Consider the following 19,702-nt stretch of genomic DNA (forward strand, 5'->3'; position numbering starts at 1 on the left):
AAAATTAAGACTGATTTGAGGTGACGCGTCGTTAAAATTGGGGAATGATGAGAGCATGGCTGTGGTGGCAGATTCCAGTCTGGACACAGAGAATAAATGAACATTTCTGTACTTTAGATTTTTGATATCTTGAAATATATTTGTGTGCGTGCATTTACCCAGAAGAGTTTCCTGCTCCTCTGTCGTACAAGATCAAAATATGGCAGCTGTCGTTATGGCTTGTGTTTTTTTTTTTTGTTTGTTTTTTGTTTTTTTTCTCTCAATAGTCCAGTCAAGGAGTTTGGCTGGTAGCTCCGGACACAGTATCCACAGCTGTTGAGTGAACGAATGAATTTAGGGCATGTACCACTCCCAGTGATGTACAACCTTACAGGAAGCGCCCCAAGTGCTTGACAAGAGACTGGGCAGGAGCCCAGTGGGAGACAGAGGCCTCTCCAGTCCAGACCTCTTGCTACCAGACTTCTGGGACTTCGAACAGTGATGTTGTAGATTCAGCCACTGGACAAGAGAGGGAGACTTGATAAGATAACAAGCACTCGTATGTACACACAATTAGTACATTTAACCCTTTGAGTCAGACTTTTTGGCTGATGGGACTCTGATGACGATGTCAGTCTGTCTGTCACACTGAAAATATCTAAAGGCTGAATGAATGAATGAAGCTGAATGACAGTGATTTTTGGTCTTTTCCTGTGCTACTGCCATGTTTTGAGCATTCTGATATTAGAATGGCTCTCGACTCCCGGTCTTGTCCACTTTTAGGACAGAGCCTTGTTGGACGATTAGAATCCCGCTCAGATTTTTGCCTATTTTCTGTGACCTACATGTGGGAAAGTCATGCTGCATTTGCTGCTGTTGAACACATTGGAGTTGATATTGAAAAAGAACTAATCATCTGAGTTAAGCTCTGGTGTTATAAAGGAACCTAATTTGTCCGATTTATAGGCGAGGCTTCAATGAGCAAACAGACCTTCAGACTTCTTTTTCTTGTTCTTTTGACCTTTCCTCCCGTGGACAGCTGGGGCTTGTTGCCAGGTGACAGTCCCGTTAGCGTCATCGGCTGGATCAGTGCCCTCAGGACTTTCCTCCTCATCAGGAGCTGGACTCAGCCCTGCTGAATTTGATGAATCTCTACAGGGAACAGTAGCCATTAAGGTTAAGTTGCACCAAACTGCATTAATAGAAACAGGATGAGTGATCATTTCCATTTCACTTACGCTGTCTTCAGCCATCCCTCTGATGTCTTGCTCTCGACAGCATTTGCTTGTCCACTTGTATCTAAGGAGCAGAAGGACAGGTGGGGCATGAGACCTCACGACAAATGTATTTCACCACATAAGTCACAGAACCGAGAACACACAAGCAGAAAATACAGAAAAATTAGGCACTGACAGCCTTGAAATTGAATAGCGACACGCCAAGCCTCAAAAAACTTGTGCTGGCCAACATAATTGAAAAGCCAGACACGGCTGCAGACATGCATTACTGTTCAAGAAATCTTTAAGTGGTAAACTGACTCTGTGACAATTTGATACTCAACAGCAACATTAGAATGGAGCAATGAATGACTCCCAGGCTAAAAGCCAATAAACTTCACTGAGACTTCTCCATCTTCAGTTGGGTTGAAACGTCAAAGTCAATCCACAATGCATTCAATCTGTCCAGGAACAGGTGGCCATAAATAAAAGCTCATCTTAAAATAATCCTGCTGCCTTGGGGATTATTTACAACGCCACCTGCCCTCTTCCTCAGGGAGCCTGTAAAGTACCTTCAAAAGGGAAACCTGCATCTTTAACTATGCTGCGGCAGGAAAAGTACGCATGCGTTTACACACACCATCAGTTTTCATCTTCTTGCTGCCTGTACTATCTGGATATGAATAGTGACTCCAGCCATCTGCAATTAGTGGTTCTCCGCTCCCCTGCTCTCCTTGAACCGGACTGATGCTGCGTTTCCTTAAACCCCTGGAAGAACAAAACAAAAAAAAAAAAAAAAAAAAAAAGCACTTTAAAAAGAAGTTGTGGAAATCTACAGAAGAGCCAAGGCAACATACAAGTATAGTGAATATTGTGCTGAAAAAATGTAACGCACAACAACATCAGACATACCTGGAATACCCAAAACCACTCGAGGTGGTGGAGGAGGCATAGTGAGACTTCACCCAGCCGTCCTCTCCCCAACTTTTGACAGTCTGGCCGAGCTTCTCCTTCTCCAGCTGCTTGCCCTGGACGTACTCTGCGTACGTTTGGATCCTGTAGCTCTCTGCATAGCGGCTTGTGTTCATAGCTGTGGGATGGGAGGAACATGTTAACAAGCTGCCTCAATCCTGTTCACGCAGATGACGAGAGTCAAGTAGCAAGTGAGCAAAGAGGTCAAACTCACCAATCTGCACCTGGTCTGTTTGACTCAGCGACACAAATGCTGATGTGTCATCTACCCATGAAACCTGGATGTTCCCTGCATAGAACACAAAAGTAAAACGTGAGTGATAAACAGTGAGGTTACACCTGTTAGCAAGCAGAACACACAAAAGCATTTCTTACCAAAGGCACTAAAGAGCTGGTAGAGGTCACTTGTTTTCCATTCTTTTGGGAAGGTGACATACAGGACATGGTCTCTTTTGGGTTGCACTGTAGAAGAGATTAGCAGAGGGGAAAGAGGAGAGAGAGAGGTTTAAAAAAAAAAAAAAAAAAAAAAAAAAAAAAAGTATGGCAGGCCATCCAAGCTGAGTTAACGATTCTGACATAACTGCGCTATAATGATTTACTCACAATCTGGTCCTGTGATATTGAGGTAGGGAATATCTATTATCCTCATCAGGAAAAGCCTTGAGAAGAGAAGGCACAAACAATTCTTAACACTCCTCCATTAAAAAGAGTGGCAAATGAATATAAGCAAGTCACTTACTTGTTGAAGAAAGGCTCAATGAGTTTTGATCGAGCTGAGATGTAAGCCTTTGGTGGAGTCAAAAATGAGCCTGAAGAGAGCGTCAAAGAGATCATCTTAATGTTTAAGTATTTAGACATCTTTGTATTCGAAATCAGGAGCAATTGGCGGTGTGTGTGTGTGTTTGGATTACCCAGGTAGTTGGCCATGGAGATGAAACAGAGGCCAGTGATGTAGGCATCGTATCCTGCCTCGTGGAGCTGCTCCTGGGCTGTGTCATAACTAGGGAACCCTGCAGCTGTTTCTGGACAGCAAAAAGAAAAGAAGTTGGTAGAAAGGTTCTGTTCAATGAAAAATAAGCCAGGAACATATTTGTATTTACTCACCAACTTGTGGTGACTTGAAGGGGGTGTCTTTCAGCTGTTTCTCCAGCTCTGCCAGAGAGGTGTTTGTGATCAGCTCCTATAACACAGAGGTAGAGACAAAGTACAATGTTATGACAGTCATAGCACAGTGCAGAGAACAGATCAGATCACTTACAACTATAAGATAAGCTCTCCAAAAATATTAAATATCTACCTTGAATGGCTGAGTGGAAGCCATTAACTTGGTGTCCAGAAGTCTGCAAGTTAACAGATAAAATAGATAAATAACCCATTTAACACATAAGAATGAATAAAAAAAAAAATTTATTGTAAAGGGGGGTGATTTCTTACCGTGGAAAGACGCACATTGTAACCTCTTTGAAGTCTTGCAGGTCCTGAAGGAAAGAACATTGATATCAAATAAAATATATATTATATGAATATGAGACATTATTTAGCTTTAAATTGATCGTTTGTATAAGAAACAAGAAAATATACACAGATTAAAAAAAAAAAAGTCTTTTTAGCTGTTAGAGAAGGAAAATAGCCATTTTGACTGTGTACCTCTGGAAGAGAGCAGTAGAACTGGTGGATGGTGTGCATCACATCCAAGAGCATGTTGTGACCAACAACGAGTTTGCCCTGTGTGCCAGATTAAAAAGGAGTCAGGGGTACAAAGGAAACTGCCCAAGCAAAAGCTATTTCAAAAAACAACAACAACAACAACAACAAGACGGTATATTGGTCATAAAGGCTGTCAAGTAAAGTTGAATACTCTTGGGACTTTTTGGGCAAAAACATAAGAACTAGAGAATTATAGGTTGACTCACAGATTTAGAGATGGCATGGATGACCCTGGAGAAACCAACAGCATCATTCAACTCCTCCTGTTAAGAGAGGAGAGATGGTTGTGGGTAAAAATATTCCATGTGGTCAGACAGCTGTAGTTTCCTCTTCAATAATTTTACACAGAAAACGTGGGAAGAATTTATTCCTTTCTAGATTTAACACGCTATCATGTTGAATAGGAGAGCGTGCCTGAAATGTGTTTTGTCTGAAGCTTGCACTCACCTGTTCTCTTTCCAGTTTCTGCTGCTCCCTCCTCTTCCTCTCCTCTTCATCGACTTTGATGACCTGGATGTAACGCTCCTTCTGCAGGCACAGATATAACAGTGACAACACAAAAAAAAAAACAGGGGAAAAGATAAGTTGAAACAAAATGTGTGCTTACCTTTTCTGTTTCCACGGTTTCAACATGAAGTCCCTTGGGAAACCTGGGAAGAAGAAGAAGAAGAAGAAGAAAAAAAAAAAAAAGGAACAAGAGCTTAAAAATCAACAAAACCACAAAAAACTAAAATAATATAAACAATAATATTGAAGTGAAAAATGACACCCACTTCCAGTTCAGGGTCTGGTATATCAGCTTTCTCTGAAATCTGTTTAAAAAAAAAAAAATATGAATATGAACACACACACGATAAATACAAACAGTGTAGTTGTGGCTTTTTGAACAAAGTGCCAAATTACCCAGTACATGGCTCCAGGTCCAAAGTCTTCTCTGAGTTACTGAAGAGGGCTTCAACTTTCTCTCTGTGGGGAGAATTGGCTGTGAGATTTGGCTTTGGGGGGGAAGTGGAGGTTTCAGGATAGCAAATTTTATCTTTTCAACTATTTCTTGTCACACCGGTGTCAGAAAAGCAGCTTTATAAAAACTGCATGCTTTTTTTCTGTCACATCCTCCAGAACATTTGTTTATAGAGGTAGTAAAACTTAGGATTCATCCATTTATTTATATCTAGGAGTCCTGGGGCAATGGTTGGAGGGGGTTTTCTGCTGACTTGCAATGTGCAGTTTACTCAATATATAACCAGATTTCTTTTCTTATTTTATATATCATGTCCTACTAGTGTGAAAGAACTCAGACCACAACTATGAACAACTTCCCTCATTCCTCACAAAGATCCTGCCACTACCCACATTTTCTGAACCACAACCTTTGATAACATGACTTACTTCATTTAATAATTTCCCACACTTACATCACCCTGTTGATGAAGTCTTTGTGTTCTTCAGGTACATTTGCTGGGCTCTTGGAGGACGATGGGGAGATGTAAGAAGGTGTCCCTCCACCATTAGCGTGTTGATTCCTTCTTTCCTCTGTCTGCTCCCTCAGCTGTGCTTCCTCATCTTGATTTAGGTATGGGATTCCTGGGAAAAAGAGAAAAATCAGAATTTAACTTTTGTGTGATGAGCTCAAGTTCTGCTCTATTCACTGTCTGAGAACAGCTGCAAAACTAAACAGTTTACTGCATTCCATCAGATTAAACTGAGTCCATGCTCCAGAGAGTCTGCTGTCAGATAAGAAAGCAAGTTGCTGGGTATTAGTTTCAGAAGGATGTAATGCATTTTAAAGCTACACAATGTTTTCAACACCACCACTTGTGAAAGAACAACAAACAAGTGTTCCAGAGCAAATGATGGCTCCATAGGTTTTACTGAGCCGCTACATTGTTTCTGAAGTTTCATTTCTGAAGCTCATGTGGTTTTGAAAGAGTAAAAGTCAACTTTTGTCAGGTCTGAATTGAGGTTAACAAATCTGAATTAAGTTAAGTTAACTTCCTCACCGTGACAGAAAACCTTGTTGAAGTCAAATCCCTGACTGGCCAGGAAGTCAATACTGGAACTCTGAAAAGAAAAATAAAATAAAAGGAAAAAAAAAAAAAAAAAAAAAAAAGTCTTCCAGCCTTAAAAAGACACAACAACTAACATCCAAAAAATAAATAAATAAATAAAATTAAATGATAAAAATAATAATAATAGTGCCAATCCAGTAAAACCATTTTAAACCATCTAAACATGATTTTATTTGAAAAAAATAAACACTTCCCTCAAGAATAAAAACAGACTCACTTGGCAGATGAACTTAATGTCTGGGGAGGTCCTGTTGAACGGTTTGGGGAATATATAAAAATTAAAAGGCTTTGTGATGTACCTGGAGAAACATAAGAGCAAAAAAGAAAAGAAAAATAAATTTGGACAATAGCTTTATCACTTCCATTATTTGTTCCCAAATATCTTTATATAATCTAACAGCAGCAATGACAAAAGCGCTTTAGATAAGTCAGTACACATTAAATGCTCTGAGGCAAATTCATAAATCTAAACTTGCTTTAGTCCTGAAAACAGCTTAAAAAAAAAAAAAAGAAAAAAGAATGATTGTTATGTCAGTCTAACATGCATCTTGTCTAGATACCGTCTACAAATACTGCTGCCAAAAAAAAAAAAAAAAAAAAAAAAAAAAACTTCCTTTTTCTCCTCAGTATCTGAGTCGGAACCAAACTGTAGCAAATTTATATCTGCTGTCTTCATGAAATATGTAAAAAAAATATTAGCAGATGACAAAAAAGGGAGTCCTTTGGGAGCTAGTGCATCTAGGTTATCAGATTCATAATTTCTCCCTTGTTGCAGTTACCACTCACTTTGACTTTGCCTGGTCATACTTGAACGTACATAATCCAAACTGGAACAGCAGAAAATCCATCGAATGCTGGTGAACAGAAACGGAGGTTTAGTTGGATGAAACAAAACAGACACAGAACGGAAACATTCAGCGAAACCGGGATGCACAGGATCATCGGTGCTGCAGGAGTTTTTGGCCTCTGTGTGTCAACTTCTTTCTCCCTGCTGTTTGTTCATTCCACCTACATGTGCAAGCGATGTACTTCAGTTTTCCTGTTGCGTGCCCATGTATTCTTTGTGCTACACAGGTCTATCCATCTTGTCCTGGAAACTGCTTATTCAAATATGTCTCAAATATGCAATGTCCCGACTGACTGTACTGTAATTTTACTTTATCGCTCCTTTTTTGTGCACATGGCATATTCTGCACGAGTGCATGTTGGTAGAGAGTCCATCTGTTGCCCATGCTGAGCTTTCTTCTACATTTTCCCACATTAAAAGCACTTTTGATTCAGATTGTGCAATCTCTAATTCACTTATCACTGATTTGTGATTTTAAGACAGACCTTTTTGAGCTTGGTGTATCTCTCCTCTGGCGTGTCCAAACCGTTGGTGAGTGCACTGACATTAGGACCGTCGCTTATCCCTGAAAGGAAAACAAACAAACAAGCATGTCACAAAGCCTTTCCTCTTCAGCCCCCCCCCCCCACTTCTGTTAAAACTCATTAACGATTACCTGAAAACTCCCCATCGATGGCAAGGAAGTCAGCCTCCTCTATGGCGCTGTACACTGTGTTTAAGGAGTCTTTATAATCTGTAAAAAAAAAATAATTAAATAAACTAATTAAAGAAAAGGTGCTTTAAAACCACCAGCAGCGTGGGAAGCGTGCTAGCCCCGCAGCCGTGCGTGAGTCCTCGCTGCTAGCTTGCTAGCTACCTAGCTAGCTAGGTATTAGCCAGCTAGCTAGCAGAAACGCAACAAAGTGTGAGCCTTACGCATGAAAAAATGCCTCGTGTCACTCCACGGCCGTATATTTCCGCAAGAAACGAGTCGAAATGGATAAAAATCGAGAGTGGAAAACGGGGCCAGCTACTTACTTTTCCGTGTCACCTCCATCCCTGCACAGTGACTGAACCCGGCGGACAGCTAACGCCAACTAGCCTCCTTCTAACTGCCTTTTAACTGCTTTACAAACACTTCCGGGCCGCAGCTGACAGACAAAGGGCCGCCGATTTATGTTTCCATATTTATATATTTTATCCACAACCAAAGATATTTATTTATCACTTTATAATCATTACTGTTCAATATATGTTTTTTTTTTTTTACTTTTGTGAGAGATGTTTTAAATTGAAGGTATTTGTTTACAATTTCACTCCACCACATTTCAGAAATATTGAATTTGAAATAAATCATAATATATACTACATTTATCTCATTTCACAGAGTCAAACAGGCTGATAGATGTGAAATCTTAAGTCCACTGTTTGGGCCTTATGTGTATTTGCCTTTTACGTGACAGGATATGTTTGTTTATGTGTATTAATGTATTATACACAAACCATATAAATAGCTGATAAAATATTATGCTTTGTTGAAGACAAAGATAAAGATAAAGTCTTTATATGTTGTATTAAAATACAGCCCACTTTGGTCAATAAGAAGTAATATCTGCACAATAAATGAATGAAATACATAATACCACAGTGAAAAATCGCACATAAAGATTAAACTTATTCGACTGGTATTCAGATTCTTCATTTATCAGGCCAAAGTGATTTTTTTTATGCTTTGTTTCAAGGGAAAATATCTGAATTGCATAGCTTACTAGGGCTTGTAGGTGTCATCAAATATCAATTAGCTCCAGTAAAAACGTCCTCTATAAATTATACTGTTACGCATTTTATTACATTACTATTGTGATTATTATTGTGATTATTATCTATGACCATAAAAGCAAAAAGATTTTTCCATATGAGATGAGAAGATCATAGGGTTACGTGGCTGCTGACGTTTTCCGTAGTTTGAAGTTCTGCAATAGATTGCAAACGCCACTTCTAAGCAATGTTGTCTGTTCTCCTCTAAAATAAGAACGCATGTCAGTTTTTACTTTTCTATTTATTCTCATCCTCTGTGATGTATTGTTTGGACCTCCACCCCTGGATTTGTTGTTGCTTTGTGCTTCTCTTTCATAATTCTTTTTGCACCTGTCTTACTTGATGTAAAATCTGTCTGTGTATCTGTGTTTATAAGTTTCTGACTATTTAGGCAGCCTCTCTCCAGCTCACTACATCTCTTCATCTGTGAGTCCGTTTTTGCAGAATCCAACGGTATGCTGCATCGAAGTAAAAAAGGAAAATGCTCCCAAAATGATGCTTTACTGCCAAATCAAACTGTGAAACTATAGAATATTGGCCACAAAGAGAGATCCAGAGAAACAAAATCGAAGACACCAAAAGCAAGATTTCTTATATTGTACACAGCAAAAAACAGCTAACCATTCATTTCTTTTGTTTTTAAGGATGACAGGTGGCAGAAGCTATTGACGGTCTAGTTATAGGAAGTCGTCTACAGTGCAACACATTTGAGAGCATTCTCCCAACAACAGCTGCCATTCATGACAGCATGCTTTCATCTACTGCATTTATGAGATAATTTTTCAGTGTGGTGTAAAGTGATGCTTCTAGCAGTGCAGCTGCGTCTGAGTTTCATGGAGACTGAAACGTTTGGTGTTAATGTCTGAAAAATAAAAGCCGTTGTGGGTTTTTGTTCTCAGCAGTGAAATACACGGACGACAATTCAAATAGTACTTTAGCTAAAATAAAAGAAAGAAAACACAAAAAAGGCTTGTTTTCTGAGGGCAGTGTAATGCTTTGAAAATGGACAGGCTATCCACTCTGTTTATTATCAAACAAAAGAAAAAAAAAACAAGACAGAGGGCACAAACAAACATCAGGATCACAAGCAATTGACAAATGACAAATTGATGTCTCCTTTGGGACCCGAAGCTTCCTTCCTTGGCCATTTCTCATGTTCTGTTCCCTGTCGGGTGGACTCTCACTGCATCTGTCTTGCAGAAGCAGCCTTCGCTGCTCTCTTTGTACCTGGAAAACTGAAAATGGTTCTTGTCTGAAGAGATAGTCAGCCCTGTCAGTTTTCTCAGCACAGATTCACACCACCATATGTAGCTCCCCTGCTTTCTTTCATGGTATCCTTTGATCAGAGGAATGCATCACCCCCATACAGGCCTTCTTTGTCCTCCTGGATTCTGCAAACAACCTTCAATGCCGGTTCCGCCTGCTGATTGCCTCCTTTACCTATTTTTGGACTTTCCACTTCCCATCCTTGGCTTTAATCTTCATCACCATCATCACAAAACAGGATAGATGTTAGACAGAAACAACTACTCAAATTAATCCATATACATATCGGCAAGTGTGGCTTGTACAAAATGTTCCCGTTTAATGTAGCGGAGGCTTAAACTTAGAAACTCCACTGCACAAAACTCTTCAAAGTGCTAAACATAGAAATATTAACGAGATGCCACATAAAAAGTATCTCATAAAAAGTTATCCTAAAAATACATGAACTTACCCAAATCACTGCTAAACCACGTCACAGACAGCACTATTGGTACGAGGTGAATTATCTTAGTACTTGCCAAGGAACTGTCTCCGGCCAGTTCTATCTAGCCAGGCCATTTGAAAGCCGTTCTTGAGTTCCTCTCGCCATCTGCCTGTCCGAGAGCTCAGCTGTGTAGGCTGTGGACCGGTCTGGACAGTTGTACTTTTCCCCACCTACGACAAAGATGGTGTTGTCACTTCATATCCATCTCCAAAAGTGACAGACTTCGAGACTTGGGGGGCTTGATCTTCATTCTCGTCCATGTGCACAAGCCCTCCTTAAGCCCCCTCAGCAGTCTGGATGTGCATTCTGCTGTCTGGACCGTCCACGTACCCTGTCAGGTATGGTAGTGTTTAACCCAGTGGGAGTTTCCCCCATGAAGATTTAATACAATTCAATTTATTCAATTCAAGTGCAAAGTCAACAAGTTGATGGGAGATCAACAGACATGTGCAACATGAGGTGGTGAGTTAACTTTCGACAGGGTTTTCAGGATGCCAGGGCAGTTCTTGTACACTGGTGCTTACAGTTGATGCCGAAGTTGCCTTTGCGACAACCTCTGGCGCGAATTAAGTGAGGTGGAAGAATAGATCACAGCGGAGCATTTGTCACATCATGGTGACAAATGCGTAGTCATAAATGGCGCGACAAATTAAACAGATGCAGTTAAACGTTGTCAGAGAGTAGGAGTAAGAATGTGTGTGTGTTGTGTTGAACCTCAACAGAGGGCACTCCGATCAGAACTGAACCATGGGATGACTTTATTTTAATGACCTGTGGAAAAATACAGAATGCTTTACTTTACTTTGACTATAATCTGTTTTTAAGGTCCCCCACACACATGCCCACATCTCTAGTAGGGAGGGAGTTTCAACATTTTTGAGGAGGAAAAAAGTGCCCAGACACGTCTTCCTATTCTTTTTGCCCCCAGACATCAGTGGGCTGTTCTGGAGAATGAGAAAGTGATAACATGCTTGCTTTAGCTTGACTCAGCTTCTGAGCCCTATCAATCTCAGGAAATCAGTTTCTCCAAATGACTTTTGGTCCTTGTGGAGAAGGATGCTGGAAAGTAATTTGTAATATTGAGAACATCTGAAGGTTTTATCTGTCCACACTGGCTGCAAACAAATCCATTCTTAAAGAAGTGTAATGGCAAAAAGCACAGTCCCCGTTCTTTGAAAAAACACTTTCTGATTCATTCAGTTTTTCATTTCATTCAGCTGATGTAAACATGTTGTTTCGGCAATAGGAAGACAAAAACAGACAAAGCTGAGGTGTTGAGATTGTATTTTTAGTCTTTGAGTTAGTATCCCCCAGCTGTAACTCAGGATGAGACATCGGCTGTACAATGAGTACATTTTATATATAATAAACACACTGAAATTGCAGCGTTCCTTCTTCAGAACAGTTTGGAGTCCGTCTGCTGCCATTTTAACATGTTGAGACAGGACACAGCTCTTGGTAAATAAGGGAGTCGACGCAAAAACAGCAAAGCTTAGCAAAAACCTTTCTACAGAAAAAAAGCAAAAAACAAAAACCTGGGCTTCGAATCATCAAGGTGGAAATCATGAAATCATTTCTTTGGTGTTGTCCGTCTTTTTTTTTTTTTTTTTTTTTGGTTTGTCCTCACAGTAGGGTGTCAACATTATATGAGATTGATGCAGCTATATATTTTATTATTTCAGTGCATGTGTGTGACCATCACCAGCCCTCACTGGAAGCTAGTTTGTTGATCTTTATTGAGAGAAATGAGCTTTGTGTGGCAGGGAGGGCAGTACTACAGTTTTAGGCAGGATTCATCATTTCTTCATGATGTGGCCCAACACGAGCTGGCAGGTGAAACCACATATGCGCAGTGGGCATTCCCTAAATGCATCTGTCGTGAGGCTCCTGATATTTGGAGGAGCCTCCCGTCTAACGGCTGCCGAATTGAAAGCTGTTTCATTGAACAAATGAACCTGTCAGTTTTGTTTTAAGGCACGCTCAAAAACACGAACCTCTCCTTTAATGGAGACTGACAGTAGAGCAGTGACAGGAAATGAGAGGTGACAAGAGAGTGATGGGGAGTGACATGCACCAAAGGTTCTCTGCCACACATGAACGGATGCAGTTCAAAGTCAGAATCCCACACTTGACTGCCAGAGCTGAAGTCGGCAGCAGGAGGAATTACAATATGTAGAGGAGTTTTAGCTAATATGATGTGCGTTTTATAGTTTGTGAACACCAACTATTTAACCTCAACTCCAGGATTTAACCCTTTGTAGTGCGTCACCCAAAGCATTGCACTTTGCTTGGAATCGCACATCCAACCAGCAGCATGAAACCAATTTTCCCTGTTGTTCCACTTCATGATTCAGTCGAGCTGGGATTGATAGATGCTTTAATGTTTCCTAAGGAGGAATTCAAGTGGAGCAGTTTGTTTGTTTGTTGTTTTTTTTTTTATCTAGAAAACAAATATGCCAATTTGAGATGCATTTAGTTCACCTGCAGCTGTCTGTATGTGTAATTCTTGCGTACTGCTCCTTTAGTAAGATGTCAGCTGCAGGACCTTTACATTGTTAAACTGGAACTTGAATAAAAGATTTGAATAATTTTCCTTCACAGCTGGATGTTTCATTGCAACTCGGCCATTCATTCATTTGTTGTGTTTCATTTGTTTTGCTGAAACACTTTCTGACCTGCCCTTTTCTTTGAGAACACACACATAGCCGTCACAGGGGGGCGCTGTACTCCGCCATTTCAGATGAGCTGTTATCTTGTCATCTGGCTTTTAGAGAGTCCCTCCCCTCTTCCCTGCCACACACACACACAGACACACAAACATAATGTGGATGCTCACGCTCAACAAATCACATCATACCTTTTACAGTCAAAATGAGCAGAGTGGCGAGGCCAGCGACCGGACACAGCCAGGAGCTGAATGAAAGGAAGGCAGAGAGGCAGGAGAGGCGGGAGAGGCGGGAGAGAGGGTGAAGCTGCAATTTATGTTAAAAGCAGGCTGAGGGGAGACCGTTGACATCTGTCAAGTGAGTGCTCCCTTGTGTATGTGTATGTGTGTGTGTTGCTTGTTTGGACATCTCCACAATCAACCCCTTTTTTATTTTTTTAGAGCAGATGAAGAAATTGAAAAGATGCCGCCGGGGATGGAAGAGGTAAAGACGGAAAATGTGTCAGTGAAAGAAGCAATCAGGGGAGTCTGGATGAAGGTCGAGTAGGACAAAAGGCCGGAGACTTATACTACAGGAGGTGCATGAAAAAAAAGAGAGGTTTGGTTTGTAATGTGACAGTTAGTGGTTCAGTAAATATTTTCAAGTGTACACACGCGCACACACACACGCACACACAGATGCACGGAGGAGCTCCCATTTTTATAACCTGTTCAGACAGTCGTGTTATTGCTCTCCTAATCATGCGTGAGATTAGGTGGCGACACACAAGCAAGAACCCGATGTTGACACATCCTATGCCATTTCATCTCCCACACACACACACTCTGTTTCAACTGGTTCTCCGCTGAATAGAAACTAATTTGCCAAACAGGGGAATGAATAAATATGGTTTATCACAGTGTAAGTGTGGGATGGGGATGGGAAAGGAACAGAAACGCAGCCGTGAAAGGGATAAAAGTTTTTCAGAGTTGTGGAAGTGAAACAGATAAGTAAGAACAAAGACTAAATTGATGGCAATTTAGGAAGAGGAGCTTTGCTGGCTGCCTCTTTTTGGGTCTGGTTCTTTGTTTAAACAGAACTTCTGGGAGGATGAGGGGTGGGATTGAAAAGAAAAGCAGAGCTGGAGTGAATCTTGAGGAGGAAGAGGAAGAAGTCTCATTCTCCGAGGTGAGACTCAAAGAATTTGTACCAACCACCTCCCATCTGCAGTGGATCCAAAAGTCTTTGTTCATCACACTTTGAATTCAAACTGTCTCGCGCACAATCAGGAAAGTGCTGCTTCCTCCGAAATCTGCAGAATTTCTGGATTCACATTGGTTTGCTTTGACTGAAATCTCAACCCAAACACATGCTGTATGAACATTGCTGAAATCCAAATTTGTCTTGGTGACTTTGGAGCAGAAAAACTCAACAGCTCATGGACCAACATAACACATCTTTAGTTCAGTATTCACTGCGGGAGAAAACTACCTGGATGCTGAAGGAGGCAAAGACAACAAAAAAAAATGTTGAAAGAGTAGAAATATTAAAATTGTGTAAGGCGAAAGAGTGCCACATAGTGATGAAATCCTGATCACTTTTACCTGACTTCGCAGTTTCCTGCAGGTTTTTCCAAATTATTTTATCATCTTTGAAAACTCTGAAAAACTTCACTGTTTTGATTCGGTTTCATCCATCTCCCGAGTGTTGCTTCCAGACGAAGGTGGCAGCTGACAAAGCTTTGATAATCTATCAACAACCTGCCCAGCACCAAAAGGCCTGACAGAAAAATATATTTTCCTGAGGATTTTGGGGAGTTAGCGAGGTGTACAAACATGACGGAAAATGAATGGAAATGTTGCTGCTTCTCTTCTCGATGTTTACTTTTACAACTTTTTGCTAACACTTGCCCAATATCTGTGAAGGAAGGTAGTCCTGCCGCCCCCAAGTGGCCGAAAACCTTTCAATCTGCCAAACACTTGTACGATTTCATATGCAAATACCTGAAACGAAAGGAATGAAACGTAATATCTAGTTGGTAACAAAGCAACTTCAGTTTTTACCTTTTCAGCATTTGGATTTGTTATTGATGAAACTCACAGACTTGGCTACAGCAGAATGAGGCTGCAGGCCAAAATACAATAAGAGCCTCCGACTATCTTCAGAAGCAAAAGGTGCAGCTGGATAAGAGTTCATGATGAACAGCTTATGTAAGAAACTCAGCAGTGAACCGCTGAAGACCCGTGATGACGCTTTGCTATTGTTTCTTTTCTTTTTTTTCCTCCATAAACAGACCTTGTATTTAAATGTAGGTTTTGGAAAATGTTCTGTCTTACATATGAAATGCAGTCATCAGAGATGTTATTGACTATAGCTCATAATAGAACCCACACATAGACACACACACAAAGCTGAACATTGGATGATGATAATCGCGGCCTGTGATGGCACTTGTTGAATCACTTAAAATTTTTCCCCCGCCTCTGACACTGTAAGAAAGGAGGCAGTTGTTAAAAAAAAACCTTTTAGTTTTAGTTTTCCACAAAAACTTCCAATGGTATCCACATTTGAATTCTCCAACACTACAGTTCGATAGATGGATAGTTGAGTACAAAGAAAGTGAGACTGTGAGAATGAAAAGAGATAATATGATATGAGATTTGATAATTCTCAGTGAGTTGGTCACTATAAGATCAATCTACCCCTTTAACTTTAAGTACAGTCATTTAAAAAATTATAAAACAAATCCGTTTTTAAAATGTGTTTGGTATTTACTATAATCCATGGTCAACCACAAGTAGTGTGACCTGACATCTGGCCCAATCAACATTTGTCAATATAAAAGTATTGACCTCTATCTGCCGCTGCGGAGCTCTCAGCTTCAAAGACTTCACTGCAGCACAGTGCTTTTCAAACGGTCCTCAGTTATGGATTTTTACATTCAAACAATGGACTATTTCTCACCCTGATTCCGACTGAAAGTTAAAATGGAGTGCTTTTAGAAATATTTGCACAGAAATGAAAAAATTGTTTCTGTGTTGCCACTTCATTTCACGGAAAAAATGGCTCTCGGGCACAGCTGAAAGTCATTTTTTCTGTTAACTTGATTTCCTGCTTGTTCTGACCGGGTAGATTTGATGAATTCATCAATTTTTCATGCAAACATATTTGAGACAAACTGTTAAAAGAAGACAGAATGAAGTGGATATTATTCACACAAGTCCAGCATCCTTTGGTTAACCACATTTTCCACTTTTCAATCAAGGCGCATGTACGTGACTTCTGCTTTTAATGCTTGGGAATGACCATGAATGCGATATAAAAGTACCAGCTTTAATTAAAATTCACTCGCCCACTACAGTCGCTGTTAAAATGTTCATTCAGGTAAAGATATGAGTATGTGGTTTCCATTATTCACTGGAAGTTGTATATGGTTTATGTAGGCCTTTCATGCATGTAAAAAATAAATAAATAAAAATAAAGCTTGGTCACACACCAGACATTAGCATTAGCGACATTAGCACTGCTAAATTAATTTGCTCATCTTTGGGAAATTGATGCTTTCGAAAGTTTAGGTGTGACGTAACTCCAGAAAAGAGCAAAAGGCTAACGTGCAGGCAAGCCACACATCCTCTGTAAGACACTTAGATCATAAGTTACCACGATTTATCAAACAGACTTACTTATACCTCCTCCTGTCTCATAACAGTTCCTTTATGTGGAGCAGTTCAACCGACGGCGCAGCGGAGTTCATTGAGGTTGAACTCGACACAAAAGATTTGACAGATTTACTTTGTCCCTGCTGGCGGAGCCGGTGATCACTGATTAATAGGCCTTTTTCAACAAAGACTTTTTGACATTTCGGTGTAAGAAAAGCTCAGGTGGAAAAGACTAAAGTGAGGGTTGGATGAAAAAACAGCCCAGCTGCTTCAGTTTCAGATGCCTGAATGATTGTCTGTGCCGGCTCACCCTTTAGTTACATTGAATAGCTGAATGCTACTAAATTTATTAGTAACGCCTGCTCTTCTCCTGCAATGACAAATTTGAAAATATTTCCACCAAAATTTTGCTTGCTCATGTGACTTTCGTCTTTATACTGTATTCACGTCATGCAGGGGTTTCCGTAATTCCTGCGTACTGATAATCAAACGTAAATTTGAACGAGTGGAGTAGAAGTCTGATTGATCTGACTTGGCATACAGAGATGTCCTTCAGGTAATAACACTAATTACACTGCTCGATTTGAGCTCAGTTGTGCAATCTTTCCCACATTAGTTGGATAGTTAGTCCGGCCAGAGCAAATTTCACCTCTGTCTGTATAATCAACATGGAGAGCATGAATGGTAAAACTCTGCATAGCTTCATTCCCATTCACCAGACGCCTGTGCAGCTTTGCAGGTCCATAATGTATCTGATGATATGTTGTCAGCGCTCATTATTTTTAACCTTCACGTAACCAACATAAGTAATAACACACCCATCCTTATCTCTGCTGTGGCATAAAGTATAAATGCTGAATTCGTACCCTTCATCCATCCGTCATTTATGATGTGAACGTGGCAACCGAAACTGAAACCTCGCCTGTGCAACGAAACAGCAACAGCAAGATGATGATCTGTTGTAAATGTAAATTCCGGATCTAACGAGTCAAGAAAGCATAGCAGTCGAATGAAGCGACGCATTTCTGTTTTGCCAAAACATCCAAACTAGTAGCAAAATTACCATCAATAGTGACGACAGCTCAGCTCTATGGTTGTGATGAGGCAATCACAGTGCTTCGTTAATTTTAGAGAGAGACTAATTAAATGCAAAAAAAAATTCTCAGCCAGTTCCTGTTAATTTGGAAATATCAGCATCATTAATCTCTGGTAATGACAGGTGTCTGCTTTATCCACTCCAACCACCTCCTGGTCAATCCACTGCAGTTAAATAATGTCAGACTTTATTTATTTGAAGTAGAAAAAAAAAAAAAAGCCCAGCTCGCTGGCTCTGAACATAATCCATCCACTTAGATTTGAAAGAAAATGGATTTCCTGCAGCAGTTAAGCTGTGTGTAAAGGTGATTTCTGGGAGACAGGGCTGGAAAGTATCAGAGAAACTGATTAGAAACTCGGAGAAAACTACCCCTGACTCTTTTTTTTTTTTGCAGGACATGTTGCAATGCATTACACGGACGCACCTAATTAAAGGGTTACAGGTTTTTCCAATGCTTCTGCGATTCATTGTGGATCAATACCCTCCACCGTCCCTTTGTTATCTAAAGTCTGGCTCCAAATCCACAAGAATTTCACCACGGACAAATCCCACCATCCAGGATCTCCAATTAGCCAGTGGAAACTCACACGCTGGCTGTGTTTACATGGCCTGCTATAGGATTTCTGTCCTCTCACTGCTTTGTGCAAATTCGGCTTTGATCTGTTCTTTCGATGGCTATAGGCAATACGAGAGCGGATTCACGCACAGTAATAACTCACGCATCATCAAGTCGCTGGATTTTTCTGTGTGACGCAAAAGGCCATGAAATTTCTCTGAGTCATGTTCTGATAAAGGCATGCATGTCTGAAATGCCCCCTCAGTGATGAGATGGACTTTAGTTCAAAGCGGCGACGTGTTTGGGTTCAGTTAATTACATTTCTTAACAGAGAGTATTGTTTGAATTCGATTAATGTCAGAATATTGCTTTCCAGGATTCGTTTAAGGTCCAGGGATTAAACCTTAATTATGGTCGGTGTGTTTTCTGTTTTGTGATAGTGCTCAGCTACCTTCAGCTGGCACGTGGGCAGAGCATGAGCGTGACTGTAACACGAAAACACTATGAATTATTGATGAAGAACCAGTTGTTTCCATGTGGGGTAGATGAACATGAACGCACACACAAGTGCCCTCCCACGCTGTGCGTTAGTTCACCGTTCAGTCTGGAGTCAGCCTCCTGAAGTAGTCGAAAGAGTCAGTCGCCTTATCAGTTAGCTCATCAATCTTGCTCACTTTAGAAGCCACGTGAGGGTTTCAACACACCACTTCTGTCAGGACCGAAATATCTGAACACCTGCATTCATTTAGAGATATTCGTTGGTGGCAGATGATAAATCTTACTCACTTTGGTGATTCCGCTGACATTTTGCAGCACATTTCTTATCTTGCGAGATGTCTCATCGTCTGTAATCATGAAGTGTCACAGCCTCATGTATAAACATTCATGATGCCCAAGGGGTGAATCTCAGTGATCACAGTGGGTGTTCACCCTGGATTTCCCATTTTGGGGTTTTGATTATTGGAAGGACCGCTATGAATTTTGATACAGATATTCTCATAGTCCTGAGAGTAAACTGTAATGACACTGAGTGATTGGTATATAGATTTATAAAATGGTCACTGTGGCTGAAAAGAGAAACCAATGTGGAAGTCCCTCAAACCTGCTATTCAGAGGTAAATTGAGCGGGTAAATGGGTAGGTAGGCGGTGTGATTGACAGACTGTCAACGACCTGCCTGACCATCAGTACAGAGCGCAGATCGGGTCAGATCCACCTTCACTCACTGGTTTCTGCTGGTTTCCAAAAAACAAAATGGTGATAGTCAAATTACAAACTGACGGCTTCAACACAGCGGTTCTCAAACTGGTGGGTGACGTCTTTATGAAATGAAACTTGCAGTGAGAAATTTCAAAATTGAAATCAAATGTATGACTAAAAATGTGCAAAGCCGACCTTAACATTCGCAT

The 19,702-nt window shown here is 40.5% G+C and overlaps 1 protein-coding gene across 1 annotated transcript; it reads right to left on the reverse strand.

The window, feature by feature from the left end:
* Positions 1-185: 185 nt before the first annotated feature.
* Positions 186-7,873, reverse strand: parn (poly(A)-specific ribonuclease (deadenylation nuclease)). Its single transcript, XM_029498231.1, has 26 exons — positions 7,809-7,873; positions 7,447-7,524; positions 7,277-7,356; positions 6,731-6,798; positions 6,162-6,243; positions 5,876-5,936; positions 5,291-5,459; positions 4,779-4,841; positions 4,649-4,687; positions 4,483-4,525; positions 4,323-4,403; positions 4,082-4,138; positions 3,816-3,893; positions 3,603-3,646; positions 3,466-3,508; positions 3,273-3,348; positions 3,080-3,190; positions 2,908-2,977; positions 2,772-2,827; positions 2,544-2,630; positions 2,383-2,457; positions 2,109-2,286; positions 1,837-1,964; positions 1,218-1,278; positions 971-1,131; positions 186-498 (listed from the first exon to the last, which is right to left on the reverse strand). Exons 1-26 carry the CDS (start codon positions 7,825-7,827, stop codon positions 452-454), a joined length of 2,055 nt encoding a protein of 684 aa, XP_029354091.1. The 5' UTR covers positions 7,828-7,873; the 3' UTR covers positions 186-451.
* Positions 7,874-19,702: the final 11,829 nt, after the last annotated feature.

The sequence above is a fragment of the Echeneis naucrates genome, chromosome 1 (assembly GCF_900963305.1).
Source record: "Echeneis naucrates chromosome 1, fEcheNa1.1, whole genome shotgun sequence".
NCBI lineage: Eukaryota > Metazoa > Chordata > Actinopteri > Carangiformes > Echeneidae > Echeneis > Echeneis naucrates.